Here is a 17,572-nt window from a genome sequence, read left to right as displayed (position 1 = left end):
AGGCGTCGTTCACTCTACTGACACTCTTTTTATTAACTATTTGCCGGCATACTTTCCTGTCCTGGCATACTACTCTAGCTTCTTTCATGTCCATGCATTTTTCCATGCAGACTCTCGTGTTTCTATGACTTTTTATGTCTCTTCTAAGTAGGGTCTCATTCACACATTCTAACCATTCTTTCCGCGGTCTACCTCTGGGCACGCTGCCATTTACTTTACCTTGATACACTTGTTTCGTTAGTCGTTCATTTGGCATTCTCTCAACATGTCCGAACCATCTTAACCGATTTCTTTCCCATGTGTCTGCTAGCGTCTCTTCTGCACCACATTCTTTTAGAATTATCTCGTTGCTTACTTTGTCCATTAGGGATTTCCCGCTTATTATGCGCATGAAGCTCATGCCAATTGCGTTAATTTTACTCTTATCTTTTTCTTGATAAGTCCATGTCTCGCTACCGTATAGTACAGTCGGTACAAATATAGAATTATGTATTGCCATTTTAGCTTTGTTTGATATATTTTTACTTCTGATAAGGGGACCTGATCTACAATTTTGAATATTTTAAAGCTCATTGTTTGATTTTTTAATTTAGAACGTTGAAAATGATAACGTGGATTTACATTTTTTTAGATTGAAAAATGTTAGTACTTTTAATTCTATACGCGTAAATTATTGAGAATTTGAATACAACATTTTTTAAATTACAAACTTCAATTTCAATTTTAAAAGTTCAAAATTTAACAGTTCCACTTTGAGTGCTTTCATTTTCAGCTCAGTTTTTATTACCTCAAGTGGAAAATTTTTTAGCTTTACGGTTCGATTTTTTAAATTTCATTGACCGTGAAAAATGTTTGCGAACCTGGGAAAAACCGGGAATTTATTTCGTTGATTAAAACGGCCACCCTGAACTTAATTTCTTGACCTGGGACACCTGAAAAAGACCTTGAATTGTGTTTCGAAGAATCGCTGGACATCCTTGCTTAAGAATCGAACTTTTTTAGTCCAACCAGGCCCCCCTGGGAATTGTAAATTAAAAAAATGTATACATCAGGGAATTTTTGAAAATGATATTTTGCGGTCAGTCTGTAAGATTGAATACTAATGTTGGGATGAGACCTGTGAGATATTTATTGACGATTTCTTAATTAATTTAGGTCTGCAACATCGTGGCAGGTCAGAGGTGCATTAAGAAACTGACGGACATGCAAACGTCGACGATGATCAAAGCTACGGCTCGTTCTGCTCCTGATCGTGAACGGGAAATCAACAATCTTGTCAGACGTGCTGACTTTAATAACGATTCTTACGTACAAGAATTTGGATTGACAATCTCGAACAACATGATGGAAGTTAGAGGACGTATCCTACCTCCGCCCAAACTTCAGTATGGAGGCCGCGTTAGTTCCCTCAGTGGACAGGTAAGAACAATTATTAATCAAATAGTCAGTTTTTTTTCAGTTGAAAAAGTACAATTTTATTCAAAATTATAACTTGCACACCAAATACAGTTTTTAATACACTTTCCTAATCGACGGATCTTGAACCAAATGATCGGATTTTCAAATAAAAAAGATTAAACTTCAACCAGGAAGAGTTACATACTTTCAAACATAATCTTAAATTTTTAATTTGAAAAGATTAATATTTTACAAGCCAGTTTAATTTTGAAGTAAGGAAGACGAAGTTTTAACTAAAAAATATGATTTTTCTAACAAATGAGGATTTTTACAGCAAAAGGATTGATTTTCTATCCAAAAATACAAGTGTTTAATAAACCAGTTGAAATTTCGATGGAAAAGATGACTTTTTAAGAAAATAGTTGAATTTAGATTAATTATAAAATTAAAATATAATTTTTTTTTCAAATAAAAATAATCAACTTTCAATCAAAAAGGATCAATTTCGAACCAAAGAAGATTACTTTTTAACAAAACACTTGAATTTTCAACCAAATAGTAGAATTTTTTAACTAAAAGTTGATATTTTTTTTTAGCAATTAGTTGAATTTTCCACCCAAAAAGACGATTTTTAAAGTAAAAGAGAATTTTTAATCCAAAAAGTATCAATTTTCGACGAAAGAATATTACTTTCTAACAAAATTGTTGAACTCAGATTAATTCTGAAAACGAAATATAATACTTTTTTTTAGTTCAATTTTCAATAAAATAAATAAACTTACAGATAATTTGTAGAATTTTGAACTAAGTACCAAAAATATAATAGTAGACTTTTCAATAAAAATGATTAACTTTCAAATATAAAAGGTGAATTTTCCACCACTAAAAACAAAGATTTTTCTACCAAAATATGAATTTTTAACAAAAAAATATGAATTTTCTACAAAAGTATAAATTTGCGACCAAAAACTCTGACTTTCAAAAAAAATCGTTGCATTTTCACAAAAAGTTTTTTTTTTAAGTAAAAGAGATTGTTTATGAAACAAAAATACAATAATAGACTTTTCAAATAAAAAGATTTAATTTTCAATAAAAAAAAGATGAATGTTGAACCAAAAAATATGAAGTTTCAATTAAAAAAATGAATTTTCTGCCAAACAATATAATTTTTCGTTCAAAAACGATTACTTTTTAACCAAAGACTTCAATTTTCAATAAAATAGTTAAATCTTTAACTAAATAGTAGAATTTGTAACCAAAAAGTAGAATTTTGAACCAGAAAAATTATTCATTAAGAATTCCACTCCTTGGTTGAAAGTTGAACGAATTTTTTTAAATTTCATTTTGTTTGGTTGAAGATTCATAATTTGATTGGAAAGTTCGTTTTTTTTTTGTTAAAAAATTAAATTAAAAATTCTTATTGTTATAAACAAGTTTCTTGAAATTACAAATTCAAATATTTTGTTAAAAAAAGTCAACTGATTAATTGTAAATTAACTTTTTTGTTATTTCATGCTCTTGTTTTTTAAATTAAATTGTTTGATAGAAAATTAGGCTTTTTGGCTTTAAAATTCAACAAATTGGTATAAAATTGAACTATTTTGTGGAAAATTCGTTTTTGTTTTTATTGAAAACTCATTCTCAATGTAAATTTATCTACTTTATTTTTGGTTAAATATTCAACTTTTTTGTTAAAAAATTCAACATTCTGTTAAAATTTTGTTTGAGAAACATTAATCTTTTTTGTTGAAAATTCAACAATTGGCTTAACATTATTTTTCATTCTTGACTGAAAAATTTATCTTGGAAGAAAATCCTTTTTTTTGGTAGGAATTTCATCTCTTTTTGGTTAAAAATGCAACTTCTTCGTTGAAGATTGATCTATTTTCGTTGAGGATTACACTATTTTGTTGAAAATTAAAAAATTTGGTATAAAATTCAACTTTTTTGTAGAAAATTCGTTTGTATTGTTGTTTTAATTGAAAATTAATTTTTCTCAACAGAAATTCATCTGCCTACTTTTTTGGTAAAAAATTGACATTTTATGATTTAAAAATGCAATCTATTTATCTTTTTTGCTAAAAAAATCAACGATTTGGTAACGGATTTCACTATGTGGTAAGAAATTAAATGGCTTTGAAGTCTCTTGAGAATTTGGCGAAAAATTTGAAATATTTTTATTATTAAAAAAATCCTGAATCATTCGCAAAATTTTATGTTTCTTTTAAAAAAATCAGTCTGTCTGCCTGTCTGGGAAACCGGGAAAAGGCGAGAAATTTCATTTAATTGTACCGAAATGAATATTAAAAGTTGTAGTATTTGTCTGAAATTGGAAATATATATTTTTTTAAATCAAAGAGAGTATGATTTATGTTTTAAAATAAAAATTTAAATTATGATTTAGAACAGCTATTCTGAATTTTAAAAGGAATTTTTTGAAAAGTTATTGCTCAGATCAGGAACAAAGCATTGTCATTTTGACTTGAAAGAGAAAGTTTTCGAGAAGAATGATAATTTCGATGGAGCTCCAAGAGATTCAAAAGGTTTTAGGCTTTTTCAACAAGCTTCCGACAAATTTCAAAATAATTGAAGGGTTCTTATTTTTATTAATTTTGAAGACACTTTAAAGATATTTAAGATTGCAACATGTTCCACGGGATTTCAAAAAAGAATTCTAAGAATTTCACAAGATTTAATCGATTTTAGAAAATTTCCAGGAATAAAAAAAATGTTCCTAAGAAATTTCAAGTGATCTCGTAAGTTTTCAAAAGAATTGTACAATATTTATTAGGGATATATAGGATTTCAAAATAAATTAAAAGATTTCATAAGGCTATAAGGAATTTCTGTAAATTTCAAGAGATCTAAAAAACTTGGAGAGTATTCCAGGGATTTCAGAGTATTTCAAAATAATCCTAGTGTTCCTAATAGATTACATTTGTTTTCTAAAATTTCAGGGGATTTCAAAAATTGTAGGGTATTTTTTAATGTACCATGTACACCCCTTTGTTATGTTCTGAAAGTTTTGAGAAAAGATTTTCATTTTAAATCAAAAACAATTTAATTTAATAAAAAAAACAACGAATTTCCAACAAAATAGTTGAATCCTCAATTAAAATAAGTCAAGTAGTTACTTTTTGAACCACGCAGTTCAATTTTTAACCAAAGTGATGAATATTTAGCACAGAAGATTAATTTTTTCCCAAGAAAAGTCGAGTTTTCAACAAAATACAGAACGTTTTAACCAAATAGTGGAATTTCAACCAAAAAGATTAATTTTCTGCCAAAAATGGGTGTGATGTTAGTCTACATTTTATTTGATTAATTTGTAGTTTTTTTCATTTTTGAACTTTTCAAGTAAATTGTTGAGTTTTTAAACTAAAAAATACTCATTTTAAAACTAAAATAGGATTAAGTTTTCGTTCAAGAGAATTAATTTTTATTTACAAAAAAATAATAATGTTTAACAAAACATTTCATTGAATTTTGCACTAAGAAGTTGAATTTTTAAACCAAAAAGATAATGTTCATCAGAATAGTTAAATTTTTAATAACAAAAAAATGATTATTCAAGAAAGAATTTTTTTATCAAATTATTAAATTTTCAAGCTAAAAATTGTGCAATAAATAAATAGGGATTTTGATCATTTATAGACTAAAGATTAAATCTTTAAAGAAGAAGTGAATTTCTTTTTTAATACTTTAATCCAATACAGATATTTTGATTTTGGACTACTCATAAATTTAATATTTGACCAATTTTATGACATTATTTTGATACTATTTTTTCAAATTTGTGACACTATTTACACTATTTTTAATCTCTTAAAGTGAGTCCGAAAAAAAAATTTGAAGCTAAAACATTTTAAAGTATGTTAAAAATGTGAAAACTGGAGCTAAAATAAGTCAAATCGTTTGAGTAGAGGGAGAGGAAAGAACTTGTGGGTTGGCATTCCACAAAAGTGAAAAAAAAATTAAATCAGTAAAATTCGATTTCTAATTCAAAGTATTTCCTTTTGGTTCAAAACTTCTGACGAATTTCTTATGTTTACAGCTTTTATTAGTAAAAAATAATTAAAAAGTACGACATTTAAAAATACATTTTTTGTTTAGTATTTTTTTTAAATTTAGTCACTTTGAACCAAAGGAACATTTTATTCTTTTTCGAAAATAATTTTGTCCTGATTTAGGAGTTTTGAGATTTAATTTTGGTTCCTATTTTGGAACGTTAGAAAAACCACGAAAAAGAATCAATCTAGAAAACATGTTTTTTTATATTTTCAAACAATGCTAAATAAGGCAGAAATTCTATTTTGCATATTTAAACAATTAAAAATTTTTAAACGATAACAGAAGCAGGGTGGCCACCAACCCGGGAGAACCGGGAGAGAAATATTACACCTGGAGATTTCCCGAATTTCATAATTTGCGCATTTTGTAATTCTTGAAAGTTCCCAACTAGAAATTATATAATTTTTTAAGTTTTTAGAATAATTAAACTTAAAAACCTTATAATATTTTTCGCATTATTTAAAATTCTGCAGTTTGTAATGGTGTAAGTAATAATGACTTTTGATTTGAAAAAATTACATCTTCAAAAAACGAAATCATAACATAACAATATTGTTTTGTATTCCTTATCTTAATTTTTTGTTTTACATTTAAGATCTGAAAATTCTCCGATTCTTAGTTGAAAATGTAAACAAATAAGTAATTTCTAATTAAAAAATATTTTATATTTGAAAATTTCTAGAATGAATGATAATTCTAAAGGAAGATTCGAAAAAAAAAAAATTAAAAATTGAGTTTAAAATGAAAAAGATGAAAATTAATCTATCTGAAATTGATGCATCAGTAAAAGGACACTTTCGGTAATTGTAAGTAGTTACAATTTTCGATTTCTGAATTTTTATTAACAACACTACATTTTTAATTCTTTCCTTTTTAAGGTTTTAATTTTCAATTAAAATTGAATTGGTTAAACTTTAAAATGTATAAAAGTTTTAATAACACAATTTTTGGTGACTAAAATTTTGTTCAGTTTTAAATAAAGTTCTCATTCGTTTAAGTTTCAACATTTGGGAGTATACATTTTTTGAATTTTAATGTTTCCCATTTAAAATTACTATATATTTCAAAAGGTTTTTATTTAAAATAATTTAATTTATTTTTCATTCTAGAAAACGTCTTCTAATTAGTTTTAATGTTAACTTGTAATTTTATTATGTCATGAAAATTTAAAATTCTAGAATATCAGAAGCTTGGCATTTGAAAGATTCAATTTAGTTTTCAATATGAAATTGTCAAATTTTAGCCGCATTGAATTCAAATTATTCAAATATAAAAGTCTTCAATCTTTAATTATTTATTTTGAACGCTTTTAATTATAAATAATACAATTTCAATTACTCTTAATTTTAAACTATCCAATTTCCAAAATTGATTCTTAAATATACAATTTTTGACGTTTTTATATCGTCATACTTTTAAGTTTTTAATCTAGGATCATTCTAATTTCGTGATTCTCCAAATCAAATAACAATTCTTTAATTTTTTGCGCTTCGAATTAGAAATTATACAATTCAACTCTTTTTTTCTATTTAAATTGTCCAAAATCAAAAAGGTTTGCTAAAATTTATCGACTTCCGCAATTTATAATATATGTGAAAAACCCGTGGGTTTTGCAAAGAAAGTTGATTTTTTCATAAACCGGAAGTAATCACGAATATTCATCGGGAGAACCGAGAGAAACCCGGGAGACAAAAATTTAACAAAAGATGGCAACCCTGAGCAGAACACAACCCTAATTGTTGTCCTTTAGCTCTAATGATTCGATTAATTTTGGTATTTTTACTATGCTCTAATGAAAATATCAGAATGGTGTATTTAACTAATTTTATGTTTTCCCTGACTTTTTATATCTAATTTTTTAAAATAAATTCTTTAGTGGCAGAAGTAATTTCAAAAGAATTGAAAATAATGTTAAAAATTAACATTTCTTATAAAAACATTGTGTGTTCTGTTTGACATGTGAAAATAAATGTTTAATCTTTTCCTTATTTCCCCCTTTTTCGCGTGTATAACAAAGTATCCTTTAATTTTGAAGACGAAGCAACAAGCGTTGCCCAATCAAGGTGTGTGGGACATGCGAGGAAAACAGTTCTTCACTGGTGTCGAGATTCGAGTATGGGCGATCGCGTGTTTCGCCCCGCAGAGAACAGTTCGAGAAGATGCGTTGCGTGCCTTCACAACGCAACTACAAAAAATCAGCAACGACGCTGGAATGCCGATAATCGGACAACCTTGCTTCTGTAAATATGCCACTGGTCCTGATCAAGTTGAACCGATGTTCCGATATCTGAAATCAACTTTCCAGTCTTTACAATTAGTCTGCGTAGTCCTGCCTGGAAAAACTCCTGTCTATGGTGAGAGAATCTTAATCAGATACTTTCGATTAATTCAGAATTATCTCCCTATTTCATATCTCACGCATTTTGTAATTTTTTTTTAATTTTCAAACTAGAAATTATACCATTTATAAAGAATAATAAAGTTTAGAATAATTTAAAAAATTTAAAGGTTCACAATATTTTTCGCAATTTTGAATGGCAAAAATGACAGTGATTTTCTTGACAGAAATCACATCTTTTGGTAACAAAAAATCGATTGAGTTGTTTTAGATGTCACTTGATACTACATGATTTAATACTTATTAATAATATATTTTTTACCGTCTTTAAAATTTCTATAATTTTAATGTAAAATTACAGTTTTTATTTCGCAATTCTGAACCAGGTAAATCTTTGAGGCCTTGAAACTGAAGTTTATTCTGAAAATTAATTTTTAGATTAATTTTTGAAGTTCTTTTTTTCCAATTTTAAATTTCACAATATTTTTGGCTTTAATGTAATATTTTTCAATTGTTCCATTTTAAGCTGAAGGTTTAAACAAATAAATAATTTCCAATTGAAAAATATTTGATTGGAAAATTTCAAGAATGGATAATAATTCTAAAGGAAGTTTTACTTATTGAACGATTTGAAATTAAAAAATTAAAAATGAAGTTTAAAGTAAAAAACAAAAATATAAAAATTAAACTGTCTGATATTGATACATCAGTAATTTCAAATGGTTACAATTTTAGATTTTTATATTTCCATACTGAATGCTACATCTTTAATTTTTCCTTTTCTTAGGTTTTAATTTTGCATTTAAAAATGAATTTGTGAAATTTTGAAAAGTATAACTAGCAATATAAGAGTGATTTAAATTTACTTCAAATAATTGAAAGTTTGAAGGACTTGAGTATAAAAAAGAATCAATATCACAATTTTTTGTTACTTAAACTATTTTCAGTTTTAAATAAAGCTCGCTTTCGTTTGGGTTTATTTTTAATGTTTCCCAGTCAAATTTATTATTTATTTTGATAGTTTTTTAAAAATAAATCAATTTATTTGTTGATTTTAGACAAATTTGTCTAATCGGCGTTATTCTTAAATTATAATTTTGTTATGTGATAAGAATTTAATATTCTAGAATTTCAAAAGCTTTAACTTTGAAAGATTTCCAAAATTCAGAACTTCAAAAATTAAGTTATTAACGTTTTAACATTGTTCAATTTTCTAGATTTTCATCTAAAATCATTCAATTTCGTGATTCTTGAATTCAAAATACAATTTTTCTATTTTGTATTGTTTCAACATCACTCACGATTTTTTTTTTCAGCCAAAAATATGCTTTTAATAGCCAATTATTAAATTTAAAAGACAATTCAAAGCTTATGTTAAATTTTGTTATTGGAAATGTGTTATTTTAAACAAAAATCATCCAACTTTAAAAATAAAACTTACCGTTTTGAACAACTTTGGGTTATGTTAGTGTAATTTGTCGGTAATTGGTGTTTTTGAAGTTTGCAAAGGTTTGATTGTTTGTACATTGTACCAAATTATTATTTATTAATTAAGTTGAAGGTATAAATTTTCATTAATTATGAAAAATATTATCCTTGCTTGTCTTTTGGGTTTGAAAATTCATCTCTTTTGGTAGAAATTTAATTTTTTGTTGTTTTGCTAAAAGTGGAACTGTTTGATTAATAAAAAATCTCTTTTGGTTGAAAATTCAACTATTTTGTTAAAAATTTGTATTTTGTTGTTGTTGAATTCAACTGTTTTTGATTTATAATAAAAATATTTTCAGTTGGGTTTAACTACTACGCGTTTTGTTACGAGTCGAAACTTTTGTGAAAACTCATGTACTTGTTTTAAAGTTGAACTACTTTATTAAAAAAAATTTTCTTCTGAAATACAAGGCAATATTAATAAATAAATATATATTAAATAACTATTATTAAATATTAGGAATTCATCTTTTTTGGCTTGCCATTTACCTTGTATAGGTACAAATTCAACTACTTTGTTAAAAAATAATGTATTTTTAAGTTGAAGTTTCATAATTTTAGTTGAAAATTCATCTATGTGGTAAAATTTGTTTTTTCTTTCTTAGTAGAATGAAAATTAATTTGTTTGATCAAAATGTCGTACTTTTTTAGTTTAAAATTATATTTGTATAACTTGAAGTTGAACTATTCTATTTTCGGTTTAAAATTTATGTAATGCGTTAAAAATTCCTCTTTTGGCAGAAAAAAAGTCTTCTTGGTTGATATTTAATTTTTTTTTGTTGAAAATTAATCTATTTGGCTTGAAGATTAAACTATTTTGTTGAAAAGTCGACTTTGTTGGTCAAATATAATTTGGATTTAAAATAACAATGTTTTTTATTCTAAATTGAAATTTTGTTGAAAGTTGATTGACATTGTTAAAAATTCACTTCTTTTTCTCAATTTCAACTATTTTTTATTTAAAATAAAAAAGTTTTTGGTTGAAGTTTTATCTTTTATTTAAAAAATTCAACTACTTCGTTAAAAATAATTTATTTCAAGTTGAAGATATTATTTTATTTGAAAATAAATCTCTGGTTGCAAATTAAACTGTTTTGTTGAAAGTTTGTTTTTTCTTTCAGTTGAAAATTAATTTTTTAACTGAAAGTTTAAGTATTCTATTTCTGTTTGAAAATTGATTTTTTTTAGTTAAAAATTTAATTATTTATTTGAAAATTCATCTTTTTGGTAGAAATTTAATTTATTTGGTGGGAAAATTCATCTCTGGTTAAAAACTCAACAATTTGGTTAAAAATTGTTTGTTTGAGATTCACTTCTGTTTGAAAATTCATCTTTTAAAGTAAAAAGTTCAACTGATTTTTTGAAAATTATTTATTTTATTGAAATTTCGTCTTTTTTAGAAGAAACATAATCTTCTCTGTTAATATTTCAGCTTTTTAGGTTGAAGAATATTCTGTTTTGGTTAAGGATTAAAATTTTTTTTTGAAAATTCGACTTTTTTGGTGAAATTACATTTTTCATTTAAAATTAAAATATGTTTTAATCTTTTTGTTAAATTCAACTATATTTTTTATTCAAGATAAAGTTGTTCTTGGATGAAAATTGATCTTTTAGGTAAAAAAAAATTCAACTACTTCGTTAAAAATTAATTTGTTTAAATTGTAGATATTATTTCATTTGAAAATTAATCTCTTTGGCTGCAATATAAACTATTTTGTTGAAAATTTTTTTTTTTTTTTTTCATTTGGTTGAAGATTGTTTTGACTGAAAATTTAACGATTCCATTTCTGTTTGAAAATTGATTTTTTTTAGTTAAAAATTTAATTATTTGGTTGAAAATTCATCTTTTTGGTGGAAATTTAATTTATTTGGTGGAAAAATTCATCTGTGGTTCAAAATTGAATTACTTGGTTAAAATTTGTTTGTTTGTTTGAGACTCACTTCCGGTTGAAAATATATCTTTTAAAGTTAAAAGGTCAACTGCTTTTTGAAAATTATTTATCTGATTGAAAATTCTTCTTTTTTAGCAGAAACTTAATCTTCTTGGTTGATATTTCATCTTTTGGGGTTGAGGACTATTCTTTTTTGGTCAAGGATTACAATTTTTTGTAGAAAATTTGACTTTTTGGTCAAATTACATTTTTGAGTTGAAATTAAAATCTTTTTTTATTCAAAAATTAAATTTGGTTGAAAGTAGACCGTCTTTGTAAAAAACGTGTTTATTTTTAAGATAAAATTGTTTTTGGTTGAAAAATGATCTTTTAGGTAAAAAAGTCAACCACTTCGTTAAACATTAATTTGTTTAAATTGTAGATATTATTTTATTTGAACAATAATCTGTTTATTTGCAAATTAAAGTATTGTGTTGACAATTTGTTTTTTTTTTCATTTGGTTTGAAAATTGTTTTGACTGAAAATTTAACAATTGAATTTCTGTTTGAAAATTGTCCTTCTTTAGTTGAAAACTTAATTATTTCGTTGAAAATTCAGCAATTTTGTTACAAATGTATCTTTTTGGTTGAAAGTTAAACTGCTTGGTTAGAAATTCATCTTTTACGGTTAAAAGTTGAACTACTTTTTTTTCTCTTAATTTATGTACATTGTTGATAATTCGTCTTTTTGACAGAAAATGAATGCTGTTAATTGATATTTCCCCCTTTTTTCGTTAAAAATAATTCTGTTTCGGTTGAATTATGAAAATTTCGTAATGTTAGTGATTTTATGTTTGTATTTAAAAATCGCGTCTAATAAAACAATAATGCATCTTTATTTTTTAATGTTTTGAATAATAGTGTTTTTTTTGTCTTACAATTTTAAATTTCCTAATAATTCTGTTTGTTGTTGTGCAGCCGAGGTTAAGAGGGTAGGCGATACTCTCTTGGGAATGGCGACACAGTGCGTGCAGGCGAAGAACGTAAACAAAACATCCCCACAGACATTGTCAAATCTTTGCCTTAAGATTAACGTGAAACTCGGCGGTATCAATAGCATTTTGGTGCCAAGCATCAGACCCAAGGTCTTCAATGAACCGGTCATCTTCCTCGGAGCTGATGTTACACATCCACCTGCAGGCGATAACAAAAAACCGAGCATAGCAGCTGTAGTTGGAAGCATGGACGCTCATCCTTCGCGGTACGCAGCCACGGTTCGAGTTCAACAACACAGACAGGAAATCATCCAGGAACTCAGTTCCATGGTTAGGTATGTAGATTTTTTTTTGTTGCAATTTTTTTGTTTGATAAAAGAAACTGGCAAGGTTTATTTTTTCAATAAAAGACAGGTTGTCTAGCGAGTTTGAAAACCTGGAATTCTCATTGATCAATCTTTCCCCTGTTCCCCTATCTCTCCTCGAAAACTTGACAATTTTTTTGAAAATCCGATTTTTTTTTTTAACGGACAATTCAACTATTCGATTTTTGGTTGAAATTTTATCTTTTTTAGTTGAAACTTCCTTAATTTGGTTGAAAATTGATGTTTTATGATTCAAAATTTAACAATTTGGATGAAAATTTGTCTTTTTTTAATTGAAAATTCACAAATTTTGTTTAAAAACTCGATTTTTTACTAAAGAAAATTATCTTTTTCTTTAGTAGTTAATCTTGTTTAAAAATTCTTGGTTGCTGTTAAAAATTCAAGTTTTACAGTTAAATATTTGTTATTAAAAACCCTGGAATTTACCTGGAATTTTTATTTCCTTGAAAAAAGGGATTCTTGAATTTTTTTAACCTTAAAAACCTAGAAATATCGGGGTGCTTAAAAATATTTCCCCTGTTCCCTTGCGTTTTCTCGAAAACTTAACAATTTTTCTGAAAATCCGATTTTTTTGTTTGTTAAGAAATAAATTTTTAACGAAAAATTCAACGATTCAATTTTTTGTTTAACTTTGATCTTTTTTAGTTGAAAATTCATCAGTTTGTTTGAAAATGGATATTTTCTATTTCAAAATTCAACAACTTGGATGAAAATCTGTTTTTTATAAAAAACATTAGTTACTTCGTTGGAAATTCACAAACTTTGTTTAAAAAATCAATTTTTTTTGTAGAAAACTATCTTTTTCTTTGAAAGTTAATCTTATTCTTTAAAAATTCTTCTTTTCGGTTAAAATTTCAAGTATTGCAGTTAATTATTTATTATTAAAAACTCTGGAATTCACCTTGAATTTTTATTTCCTTGACTAAAAGAGATTCTTGATTTTTTTAAACCCTACAAACCTAGAAATATCAGGGTGCTGTTCAATATTTTCCTTTTCCTCTGATTTTTCTCGAAAACTTAACAATTTTTCTGAAAATCCTGTTTTTTTTTGTTTAAGAAATAAATTTTTTACGAGAAATTCAAATATTCGATTTTTCGTCAATTTGGATGAAAATCTGTTTTTTTTTATTTTTTTTTTATTAAAAATTCGTTACTTCGTTGAAAATTCACAAACTTTGTTTAAAATAATCTATTTTATTGTAGAAAATTATCTTTTTCTTTAGAAGTTAATCTTATTGTTTAAAAAATGTTCTTTTCGGTAAAAGATTCAAGTATTGTAGTTAAATATTTATTATTAAAAACCCTGGAATTCAACTTGAATTTTTATATCTTTGAAAAAAAGGGATTCTGGAATTTTTTGTTTAAAGGAAAAAATCTAGAATTATTAGGATGCTTACAAATATTGGCCCTGTTCCCCTGAGTTTTCTCGAAAACTTAACAATTTTTCTGAAAATCCTGTTGTTTTTTTCTTTGGTTAAGAAATAAATTTTTCACGGGAAATTCAAATATTCGATTTTTGGTTGAAGTTTTATCTTTTTTAGTTGAAAATTCATCAGTTTGTTTGAAAATCGATATTTTCTAATTCAAAATTTGATATTTTCTATTTCAAAATTCAACAATTTGGATGAACATTTTTCTTTTTTAATTGAAAATTCACAAATTTTGTTTAAAAACTCGATTTTTTGTAGAAAATGATCTTTTTCTTTAGAAGTTAATCTTATTGTTTAAAATTCTTCTTTTCGGTTAAAAATTCAAGTATTGCAGTTGAATATTTATTACTGAAAAATCTGGCATTCACCTTGAATTTTTATATCCTTGAAAAAAAGGGATTTTGGAATTTTTTGTTTAAAGTAAAAAACCTATTCTTCTGAAAATCCTGTCTTTTTTATTAAGAATTAAAGTTTTAACGGGAAATTCAAATATTCGATATTCGGTTGAAGTTTTATCTTTTTTACTTGAAAATTCATCAGTTTGGTTGAAGATTGAAATTTTCTAATTAAAAATTCAACAATTTGGATGAAAATTTGTCTTTTTCATTTGAAAATCCAGTTATTTCGTTGAAAATTCACAAATTTTGTTTAAAAATCGATTGATTTTTGTAGAGAATGTTCCTTTTCTTTGAAAGTTAATCTTGTTGTTTAATAATTCTTGTTTGCGGTTAAAAATTCAAGTATTAAAGTTAAATCTTTATTATTAAAAACCCTGGATTTCACCTTGGAATTTTTATTTCCTTGAAAAAAAGGGATTTTTGTCAACCCTATAACCCTTGAAATATCACGGCGCTGTACAATATTTTCCCTGTTCCCCTGCGTTTTCTCGAAAACTTGACAATTTTTCTGAAAATCCGATTTTGTTGTCGTTAAGAATTAAATTTTTAACGGGAAATTCAATTATTCGGTTTTTGTTGAAATTTTTTCTTTTTTAATTTAAAATTCATTAGTTTGGTTGAAAATGGATATTTTTTAATTCAAAATTTAACAATTTTGATGGAAATTGGTATTTTTCAATTAAAAATTTAGTTATTTCGTTGAAAATTCACAAATTTTGTTTAAAAACGATTTTTTTCGGTATAAAATTTTCTTTTTCTTTGAAAGTTAATCTTGTTGTTTAAAAAATCTTGTTTTCGGTTTAAAATTCAAGTATTAAAATTAAATTTTTATCATTTTAGTTGAAAATACATCTTTTAGTTTGGACATACAGTTATTTGGTTGAAATTTAAACTCTTTTTAAAACTTAATTTTTGTTTTGTTTGAAGATCCATAGTTTTAATTGAAAATTCGTTTGTTTGGTTTGGGTTAAAATCCAAATGCTTGGTTGAAAGTTGAAATGAATTTTAATAATTGGAACTTCACCTCTCTGCTTAAAAATTAAACTATTTTCTCAAAAGAAAATTTGTCTAGCAGAATTGATTTTAACTCAATATTTAAATATGAATTTTTTGTTAAAAATGGATTTTTTAGTATAAAATTAATGTATTTCGACTCGGAATCTTAGGAATATAGTATCATGTTTAAAACAATTTATTTCCCTATTTTCGTGAAAATCTCCCTATTCCCCCTGCTTTGAGAGCATTTTGTAATTTGAAGTCTTTGATTATTGAATAAAAAAAAGGATCTCAAGACACTTTTTTAGGACTGGACTAATTATTTTATAGACTGTAATTAACAAATTTTAGTTAAATAGAAATTTTATAGCAGTTATGTACAGAAAAGAAGACATGGAAAAACTTGATTTCTTGAACTGCAAAACTTGTAACAGGCCTTAAAGCTTCTTCTTAAGAATTATGATAATCCAGGGTGTCTATCTTACTTGGAAAACCTGGAATTGTCAGGGAAATATTATGTACCTGGAAAAGTCAGGGCATTTTTTTTTTAAGTCAGGGAATTTTTTGAGGGCGTGCTTAATTTTTTTTTAAATTGATTATTTTAAATTATAAATTATTTTCAAGCAAAGAAAAACGAATTAAAAAAATTTAATTTTCAACCAAAAAGATGGATCTTCAACTGACAAATGAAATGCTTAACAACTTATTTTAAGTTGTTTTTAACAAAGAAGTTTAATTGGCAATCAAATAGATTAATTTTGGAACAAGAATATTAATTTTCTACCAAAAAAATACGACTTTTCAACAAAATGCATGCATTTTCAACGAAACAGTTTAATATTCTGCTAAAAAAAAAACAATTTTCTCCAACCAATTATTTGAATTTGAACAATAAAAAAAACCTATTTTTACCAAAAAAGGGAAAAGTTAAGTTTTTAATTTAAAAAATTAGATTTCTACCAAACCTACGGATTTTCAAATAAAGTCATGAATGTTGTACTTGAATAGTTAAATTGTAAATAAAAAGGATGGATTTTTTACTAGAATAGTTGAATTTAAACTAAACTTGGTTGAAATCAAGTTCAAATACTTTGTTAAAATTTTAATTTATCAATTGAAGATCCATCTTTTTGTTAGAAAATTTTACTTTTTCTTTATGCGTTTTTCTTTGTTTGAAAGTGATTTTTTTAAACTGAAAACTTTACTATTGTATTTTTGGTTGAGATTAAAATTATACTATTTCGTTAAAAATGTATGTATTTTGTTAAAAAGGCGTATTCTTGGTAGAAAATTAATCTCCTTTAAAAATTCATCTCACTGATTGAAAATAAAACTATTCGGTTGAAACTTAAAATCTTTGGTTAAAAACGTAACACTTTTCATCATATTTTTTGTTGAAATCTGATCGTTTTTAGTTCAAAATTCAACTATTTGGTAGAAAGTTAATCTTTTTGGTTAAAAATTTAACTACATATTTGGTTAAAAAAATTTTTTAATTGCTTAAAACTTCAATATTTTTACTTGAAAATTATTTTTTTTTTAATTGAAAATTTAACTAACTGCTTAAAAGTTCATCCATCTTGTTGAAAATTTGATATTTTTATTTGAAAAATTAAGAATTTATAGCGGTTGAAAATTTGTAATTGAATGTAATATAGTATCCACATTAATTTTGCCTAAATATGCACTAAATTTTAAGTCTTAGTCTTACATAATTATTTAATTAATTATTAGTGTTAATATACTTAAAAATATCTTGTAATATTGGGAATGGCTTAACTGCTCCGAACTGGAAAGAATAGGTACGATTTTAAACATGCATTTTCATTTGTGCATAAATGTGTTTTTACGATTTTTTTTAGTATAAAGTATTTGTTGGATATTAAAAATAAATCTTTATCGAAACAAAACGTTTTTTTTTTTAGATAGAATTTACATCTTATAGAGTGGAAACCCAAATTTGTTTACAGAAATATTTTCTAAAAAAAAGTTATGGTACCATTTATTGTGATTTTCAATAGATTATAAAGTTAAATGGACTTATTTTGAAGCAACAATGAACTACAAGTTAAATTTTATGAATTTAAATCTTAAATATTTACTATTTCTTTATTCATAATGTGTCCCCTAAGGGTTTACATGACTTCCATTCCTTACAATCTTTCCGTTTACATCTATATATTTTTTACAATCTTATCCTT

At 25.3% G+C, this 17,572-nt stretch overlaps 1 protein-coding gene across 3 annotated transcripts in view; it reads left to right on the top strand.

Annotated features, from left to right (window-relative positions):
- LOC117168499 (protein argonaute-2) overlaps positions 1-17,572 on the top strand; it is a 77,775-nt gene that overhangs the window by 46,893 nt on the left and 13,310 nt on the right. For all 3 annotated transcript variants that reach the window (XM_033354209.1, XM_033354210.1, XM_033354212.1), the window contains 3 exons: positions 1,156-1,419; positions 7,505-7,823; positions 12,145-12,496. In XM_033354209.1, coding sequence (XP_033210100.1) covers positions 1,156-1,419; positions 7,505-7,823; positions 12,145-12,496 — 935 coding nt within the window. The remainder of the gene's footprint in view (positions 1-1,155; positions 1,420-7,504; positions 7,824-12,144; positions 12,497-17,572) is intronic.

This window comes from Belonocnema kinseyi, chromosome 2 (assembly GCF_010883055.1).
Source record: "Belonocnema kinseyi isolate 2016_QV_RU_SX_M_011 chromosome 2, B_treatae_v1, whole genome shotgun sequence".
NCBI classification, from domain to species: Eukaryota; Metazoa; Arthropoda; class Insecta; order Hymenoptera; family Cynipidae; genus Belonocnema; species Belonocnema kinseyi.
The sequence above is the reverse complement of the archived record's forward strand: the minus strand, read 5'-3'. Positions and strand labels throughout refer to the sequence as shown.